Below are 8,940 nucleotides of genomic sequence, written 5' to 3'. Positions count from 1 at the left end.
AAAAAAAAAAAATAATAATAAATTAAAAAAATAAATAAAATAAAAAAATGAAAGTAACATGCATACTTAAAATTTGCCTTTTAAAATTTTAATGAAACTATATAGGATAATGAAAAGAATTGCATGTCTGTGTTTCCAGGGCTGACCACTCTATATCGAACAACCAATAAGGGGGCTCATCCCCGGAAGGAGTGGATTTCCCTTCTCCCAGTAGTCATTAGCTGCCTATGGTTCTTGGACTAGGAGTAGGGAAGATGTGGGAGGCAAGGGAGAGGGGAACTGATGTGATTCTGTTCAAATAAAAACATATTAAGCAAGAAACAATAATAATAGATGCTTTGAATTTTTTAAAAAGTATCTTGGAATTTAAATCAGAAAACCCGAGTTCTAGTCCAGGTTAATATTAACTACGATTGAGGCTCTAGTCCAGGTTGTATGGCCTATCTCAAGTGTCACCATCCTTCTAGACCTGTTTTCTCATTAATATAATGAACAAGTTTTGCCAACTGATATTTTAGGTTTCTTTTAGACCTAAAATTTTATTAAGCTAAGTTATTACAACAGGTTAACTCACAAAACATACTGATTTTATATATTGTTATAATATTACAAAATTATGCATGTAAATTATCTTAATGTAAAACATTTATTGCCCATCAATGCATTATAAATAGCTGCTTTTGACAGGACTTCACACATGAGTGATGTGAACTGTTTTTACAGGTACGTTCCTCTCATTGAAAGGAGCTGTGCTAACATTTTCCTGCATGGACAGAACTGGCAGTTTAATGCAGCCTCCATATGAAGTATGGAGAGATCCAAACAACACAGATGAAAATGAAAAAACCTGGAAAAGGAAATTGGTCATGAACTACTCGTCTTCATCCCAAGAGATGGGAGACCATCAGTATACGATAATCTGCTCAGAAAAACAAGCCAAAGTCTTCTCACTGCCTTCCCAGACCTGCCTTTATGTTCACAACATCACCGAGACATCGTTCATATTGCAAGCAGATGTGGTGGTCATGTGCAACAGTGCCTGCCTGGCCTGCTTTTGTGCAAATGGGCATATCATGATAATGAGGTACATGGTATATTTATTGCTAACGGATAATCACAACAATGCTAGCAAGGTCGAATGGTGAAAAAGTATATTCATACTGTTGTAACCTGATATGGTGTTTCACTATGTTTGTGAACGTTCTAATGTTCCATTGTTCAACAACATGCTTTGTGGTGGGGGTGTGAATAGGGCTGGGTTTGATTTAGTTTACTAAAAAAAAAAGAGGTTGACATTTATATTAATATATATTCATATGAATATTAATTAAGTCATATATATTATTGGCATTGAAGAATCCAAGGAAAGAATTATTCTTAATCATTCATACATTCATGCATTAATTTCACAATTATTGGGAATATGTTAGGCACTGGATACTGAAGCCATATGCAAATGAAATTATCTGCTATTTTCACTATTATGTGAGAATTTTACACACAGAATGTCACTTGATTCTCATAGCTTTTCACAGAAATAGACAAGTATTTTCATCTCCCATTTAACATGTTAGAAATTACAGTAAAATAATTTATCTGAAGGTGTAAAGCACAGGAAAGGTGAGGTCAGCATTCAACAGTACACTGACAACCGTCAGACATTTAAATTAAGGAGTAAGCGGAGGGGCTTCATTCTACTCAGTGAGATTATATGAAACGTGTGAAACATATCTAATGAGTTTATGAATTTAGCAATGCCATGGTAGGCACTGGATGAAAAACTACAAGAAAATAAAACCTATCCTATAGATAACTATCATGTTTGTCAATACCTTGCCTTGTTCCAAAATCATTTTACAGTAAAATATGTAGACATGAAAAGGAGTTAACAATTAGTAACATGCAATAATAAACAAATGATTAGAAAACAGAAAATGAAAATACAAGTAGAAGAAATGCAAATCTCTTTTGACAAACTAAGTCCCCCAAAGTTTCAAAGCATTGACTCATTAAGTGGATAAGAGAAAAAAATTATCTTGGGGAGGAAGATTGGCATAAATGGGTGAGGACCTTGAGTGAGGAGCTAGGTATAAAGTTTATGAGAAATGGGGTTTTAAGTAGGTGGTTAGCCTTCTGTGGGTGTGCACTATGAAATACTCAAGGAGACAGGGTTTGGGATGGGCTCTTGATCTGCAAAGCAAGACAGGGAGGGAGCAGGCCTGGAGGAGAGGGAAACCTGCTGTGTGCAGAGCTGATTTATTATACAAGGTAGAGGAGATCACTAAGTCTCAGGATCTGATATGGGGAATTTGTATTACAGTAATGCTACTAGCAGGTAAGAAAGTGGGGGAATTTAGCCAGGCGTGGTGGCGCATGCCTTTAATCTCAGCACTCGGGGAGGCAGAGGCAGGCGAATTTCTGAGTTCGAGGCTGGCCTTGTCTACAAAGTGAGTTCCAGGGATAGCCAGGGAAAGAAAGAAAGAAAGAAAGAAAGAAAGAAAGAAAGAAAGAAAGAAAGAAAGAAAGAAAGAAAGAAAGAAAGAAAGAAAGAAAGAAAGAAANAAGAAAGAAAGAGAAAGAGAGAGAGAGAGAGAGAGAGAAAGAAAGAAAGAAAGAAAGAAAGCAAGCAAGCAAGCAAGCAAGAAAGAAAGAAAGAAAGAAAGAAAGAAAGAAAGAAAGAAAGAAAGAAAGAGAAAGAAAGAGAAAGAAAGAAAGAAAGAAAGAAAAGTGGGGGAATTTGAGAAGATGTGAATAAGGAGTTTGAGAATGGATTAAAAATAAGTTTGACACTTGAGGCACTCCTAAGCTGTCCAGCATATGGCTTAACAATTTAAAGTCTGCTTTCTTGAAAAAACATGGGCTTGAGTGTTATCTAGGAAAACTGAGAACAGCAAAGATCATCAATGGATCTTATAAAAAGAAATGAAAAATAGACTGTGCTGAGGATAGATAGGGGCCAGTCTCTGCATTTATGCACTGGAGGAAAGAGAGCCCAAAGGAGGAGGTTGAGATGTCATCAGAGAGATAAAACAAGGACCAGGACAGCAAGTTGGTATTATAAAGACAAGAAAGCACCACAACAAAAGAGGCAGTCAAGATGTAGCAAACACTACAAAAAGGCCAAAGCACTGGGTCCCAGGAACAAAACTATAAAGTGGTCATTACTGGAGCATGCCTAGAATACCAGCAGTGAAGGCAGAAGTCTCCAAAGGTCCAGATAATCCTCTGCTACATAGTAAGTTGGAGGGCAGCCTAGGCTGCATGAAACCCTTTAAGAAAGCAAGTGTTTGCATAGTGAAGGGAAAGCTAACTTTGGGGAGGGCAAGAGAGGAAAAAGTAGAGCAGATATGAGGTTGGCAAAAGATAACAAAATCATCCCTCGTCTGATTTTGTACAGCCTGCAAGCCAAGAATTAAATGGTTGAAAATGTCAGATAATATGGTTGGTGGGAATTGGATGCATTCAAATGTTTGAAAATAAAGGTGTTTATAGCATAGCCATATCCACCAATTATTTGTTGACTATGGCTGCCTTTACACTACAAAACAGAACCGAATACTTGCAAAGGAGATGCTATAGGCTCCAGAGCTTACAACGTTTACTGTCTGATGCTACAAGTTATTCTTTCAGGTAAATAGAAAGAGAAGTAGGAAGGCCCTGAAGAGTGAAACCAGACTTCCATGATGCTTTATTTCATTATTTCTAATTGAGAAGACATGAGCAGATCTATAAAGAATTAGTGAAGGAGAAGCTTTGGGGGAAAAGGCAATCATAGCGTGCTTATTCTCAAATATTTCTGATCCTTTCTCCATCAGATTATCCCTTTCTCAGACTATTTTGAAAGATTTTCAATGAAGATAATCCATCTTGTCTGTAAATGATTGAACCTCTAGCTTCAATGATGGGGACTTTATTTATGAGGGGACTCGGTGATGCACTTGCTTCTCTCAGATCATTTGTCATTAAAAATATTATCAAACCAGTATTATAGTTTTCATATTTCAGATAATTTTCTAGATTTTTATTTTGACTTTTAATTATGTGTAGATGTCGGTTGTACACCTGTGTTCAGGTGCTCTTGGAGCCAGAAGTGGTTATCAGATTCTCCGGAGCTGAAGTTACAGGCAGTGGTCCTCTGTTTGGGGTGGGTACTAGGATCCTCTGGAAGAGCAACAAGCTCTCTTAACCTCCGAGCTATCTCTCCAGCTCCACATTTAGGATAATTTAGGGTAGTCTTTGAAATCCAACATGCAATTTGTGCTTTCAACACACCACAGTTCTGACTATCCAAGGATCAGTTGCTCAGTAGTCATATGACTAGATGATGGCTAAAATACCAGGCAGTATGGTGCTGGAACATCAATACGTACTTATTCCAAGAAGGTAGATTTCAGTCCCCATATCATAGAGTAAATTTTGGGATGCAAACAATATAGTTATAAAATATTTTTAAAAAGAAAAGTGGTGCCTCTGTGTACTATCTCTGTATTGCAGGGTGAATTAAAAATAGTTAACATGAAGAATTAGAGTAGTTTCTAAGTATGAGGGTTAAGCCAAAGGAGTCACCTCTGCCTTCCATGTTCAAGAAATGATAAACAGTGGAATTGTTTTTCACTAGTGGTTTGGAAAAATTGTCTCTAACTACAGTATCTGAAGTACATCCCTAGCACAAACTTAACATTATACCTGCAGGGTTAGGATAGAAATGTACTAGAGATGTAGTCTTTCTTATGCATAGATGCTAATTTGTTACTTAAGCACATTCCCTTAAGCTAGGGCCTGTTTACTTACTAGTCATGTTATATACAGACAGGCAAAGAGACAAGAAGATCACATCCCCTGTGAAGAGGGACTAAGAATGGGGAACAAGGCACAATGCGCCCAGGCACACTAGACTAACCCCACACATGTCTCTGTTGGTGCATAAGCCCAAGAGTTGTCTTAAAGACAGACTATAGGCCTCTATATTAATCTTTAAGGGTATGTGCTAACATATATGTGGGCAAAAATAGAATTGTGTTCATGTTTGTACACATACATGTGATTACATAATGAAGTATTTATTACTTATCTTGGAACATACTATAAAAAAACCATAAGATAATGACTTAAAGGTTTTTTTATTAAATAAAATGGTTATATCAACAAAAATATGAAATACAGATTTACTGTCTTTTTTCTATTCAGCTTACCTAGTCTTCGCCCAATGTTGGATGTTAATTATTTGCCACTGACAGACATGAGAATAGCACGGACATTTTGTTTTACTAATGAAGGACAGGCATTATACCTCGTCTCTCCCACTGAAATTCAACGGTTAACATATAGCCAAGAAATGTGTGATAATATTCAGGTAGGTAAACTTCCTTGATAGAAATAAATGGACGTGATTGTTAATAGAGAAAATGGATAGAGAAATCTATAAGCTACAGTATCATTGAGCCAGACAATAAATATATTCTTCTTAGAAGATGTTTTAAATATATATTCTTCAATGTAGTCCTTTAAATTCCTATTGTGCTCCTAGGTATACATGGAAGTAATAGGAGAAACTGATTATAATGGTCATTTATAGTACTATAGAGATTGAAAGTATTTATTTTATTGTAGGGAGTTTTATTTTAATCATACTGGCATAAGTTTCTTATATAGAGAGAAAGACTTTATAATGACATTTTATGCAAGTATATTATATATTTTGATGATATGCACTCTTGGATGTATTTTTCTTTCTCCCCTCCCTCTCTTCCTATTATTCAGTTTCTCCAGAGAATCTAGGCTTTATTTCATGTTTCATATACATGGTGTGTATGTGTGTGAATACTTTTGTGCATTTACACAAAATCTAGAGCCCACAAATGAGAGAGAACATGTAATACCTGATGTTCTGAATCTGATTTGTTTAACATAGTAATCTCCAGCTGCATCCATTTTCCTGAAAACAACAGAATTCTGTTCTTTTTTAATTTTTAATTTTATGTGTATAGGTGTGCTGCCTGCGTGTATGCCTGTATATGTATGTTGCTGGTACCCTACAATACAGAAGGCATGTCAAACCATCTAGAGATACAGATAGATGGGTGGAGAGAGAGAGAGAGAGAGAGAGAGAGAGAGAGAGAGAGAGAGAGAGAGAGAGAGAGAGGCTAGTATCACTGTGGTATGTTAACTAAAAGTCTTTGGGTATATACTCAAGGGTAGTACAGCTGGGCATATGTTGCACTGTTTGTCTGGGGACGCTCCATGAGTATGCTGCTTTCCATCATGGGCAGACTCATTTATATTCCCACCAGCAGCATACAAGTTCTCTCTTCACCTCATCCTTGCCAGAACTGACTATTTTCCTAATGGTTGCTATTCTGACTAGGGTGACATAGCATCTTGATATCGTTTAAATTTGCATTTCCTAGTGGCTAAGCATGTTAAATGTTTTTCCACATGCTTATTGGGCATTATCTTCATCATTTAATTTATCATAATGTATTTATTCATTAGCTCATGTATCAATTGAATTGTTTGTTTTTTCTGGTGTTTGGTTGCTTTGGGTTTTAGTTATATGTTATCCTTATATATAATTATGTAAGGATATATATACATATACATACATATACTTATACCCTCATTCCTTGCATGTATCTATAATTTGGAATGTTTTCTCATAGCAATTTCAGAATTTCAGGTCTTACATTAACATTTTATGAATGTTTAATTGAGTCTATGCAGGATGAGGATCTGAATCTAGTTTTATTCTCCTGTAAGGGCTAATATTCCCAGCACCATGTATTGAGGAAATTGTCTCTTCTGCAAAATGTTTTTGCCCTTTTGTAAAAAAATCACATTACTGTAGCTGAGTGGATTTATTTCTGGGCCCTCTGTTCTGTGTTCTGATATATTGATCTACGTTTGTTCTTTTGTTGTTGTTGTTGTTGTTGTGTTGTGTTGTTTTGTTTTGTTTCGAGACAGTTTCTCTGTCCTGGAACTCACTCTGTAGACCAGGCTGACCTCGAACTCAGAAATCTGCCTGCCTCTGCCTCCCAAGTGCTGGGATTAAAGGGGTGCGCCACCACTGCCCAGCTGCATGTTTGTTTATATGTTAGTGACATTCTGGTTGTAGAGCTATGGGTCTATAATATAACTGAAATGAGAAGTAATGGTACCTCAGAATTGTTCCTTTTGTTCAAAATTGCTCTGGCTGCTTGGTCTTTTGTCCTACCTATAAATTTTGGGGAAAAATTTTGTTCTGTAAAGTGTCATTGATGAAGAACACATTGAATCTGTGGGTTGCTTGTGTTTATGTAACTATTTTTGTAATATTCTGCTGATCCATGAGCATGGAAAGTCTGAAATCTAGTGGCTTCTTCAATTTCTCTTTTCAGTGATTTGAAGTTTTCATTATAGAAGTCTGGAGCATTGTTAGTTAGATTTATTCCGAGGTATTTTTAACATATTGTGAAAGTGGCAGCTCTTTTCTTATTTTTTTCTCAGCATTTTTATTACTGGCATTTAGGAAAAGCTATTAATTTTTGTGTATTGCTTATAACTTGCTACTTTGCAGTAAAGGTTTATTATTTCTAAGAGTTTTCTAGAAAATCATTTAGATTGAGGTCTCCCATATATAAGGCCATAATGTTGGAAAAGGGAATAATCTGACATCCTCTCTTTTTAGCTTATTCTACTCCCTTTTCTTTCTTTGTTTTTTTTTTAAACTATTTTTTTCTTTAATCTTTTGTTTTACAGTTCAGAATTTATCTCCCTCATGGCCCACCCTCCAACTGTTCCACATCCCACAACTCTCTCCCCTCGGGCCCCCCACCATCTCCAAGATGTCCCCACCCACACCTACCTCACCAGACCTCCCACTTCCTTGTTCTCCAGTCTCTTTTTAATTAATTAATTTTAATTAATTTGTTTTTTTAACACTCCATATTTTATCCGCACCCCCTCCACCCTCTGACTGTTCCACATCCCATGCCCCATCCCCACCTGACCTCTAAACTCCCTGGGACCTCCAGTCTCTTGTGGGTTAGGTGCATCACCTCTGATTGAACACAGACCCAGCAGTCCTCTACTGTATATGTGTTGGGGGCCCCATATCAGCTGGTGTATACTACCTGTTTAGTGGTCCAGTGTTTGAGAGATCTCAGGGGTCCAGATTAATTGAGACTGCTGGTCCTCCTACAGGATCACCCTTCTCCTCAGCTTCTTTCAGCCTTCCCTATTCAACAACAGGGGTCAGCTGCTTCTGTCCATTGGTTGGGTGTAAATATCTGCATCTGACTCTTTCAGCTGCTTGTTGAGTCTTCCAGAGTGTGGTCATGCTAGCTCCCTTTTGGTGAGCCATCCATAGCCTCAGTAATAGTGTCTAGCCTTAGAATCTCCCCTTGAGCTAGATCCCACTTTGGGCTGTTACTAGACCTTCTTTTCCTCAGTCTTCTCTCCATTTCCATCCCTGTAAATCTTTAAAACAGGAACAATTATGGGTCAGAGTTGGGGCTGTGGAATGGCAGCCCCATCCCTCACTTGATGTCCTGTCTTCCTACTGGAGGTGGGTTCTCTAAGTTCTTTCTCCCTAGGCATTTCATCTAAGTCCCTCCCTTTGAGTCCTGGGAGTCTCTCAACTTCCAGGTCTCTGGTACATTCTGGGGGGAGGGGAGCTCCCCAACCTATTTCCTGAGGTTGCCTGTTTACATTCTTTCTGCTGGCCCTCAGGGCTTCAGTCCTTTGCCCTGACCTAGTACAAGATCAGGTTCCCCTCTCTCCCCTCCCCCTCCCCCATCCACTTTCCCTCCCAGGTCCCTTCCTCCCTCCCCACTTGTGATTGCTTTCTTCTCTCTCCCAAGAGGGACTGAGGCATCCTCACTTGGGCACTTTGGCTTTTTTGAGCTTTTTGAGTTCTATGGACTGTATCTTGGGTATTCTATGTGGTTTTGTTTTTTTTTTTTT

General features: G+C 37.8%; 1 protein-coding gene across 4 annotated transcripts in view; it reads left to right on the top strand.

Moving 5' to 3' along the window:
• Stxbp5l (syntaxin binding protein 5 like) overlaps positions 1 to 8,940 on the top strand; it is a 140,870-nt gene that overhangs the window by 123,140 nt on the left and 8,790 nt on the right. For all 4 annotated transcript variants that reach the window (XM_029470550.1, XM_029470549.1, XM_029470548.1 and 1 more), the window contains 2 exons: positions 724 to 1,084; positions 5,188 to 5,353. In XM_029470550.1, coding sequence (XP_029326410.1) covers positions 724 to 1,084; positions 5,188 to 5,353 — 527 coding nt within the window. The remainder of the gene's footprint in view (positions 1 to 723; positions 1,085 to 5,187; positions 5,354 to 8,940) is intronic.

The sequence above is a fragment of the Mus caroli genome, chromosome 16, assembly GCF_900094665.2.
Source record: "Mus caroli chromosome 16, CAROLI_EIJ_v1.1, whole genome shotgun sequence".
Classification (NCBI taxonomy): domain Eukaryota; kingdom Metazoa; phylum Chordata; class Mammalia; order Rodentia; family Muridae; genus Mus; species Mus caroli.
Note: the sequence above shows the minus strand (reverse complement) of the source record. Positions and strands in the feature narration are given on the sequence as shown.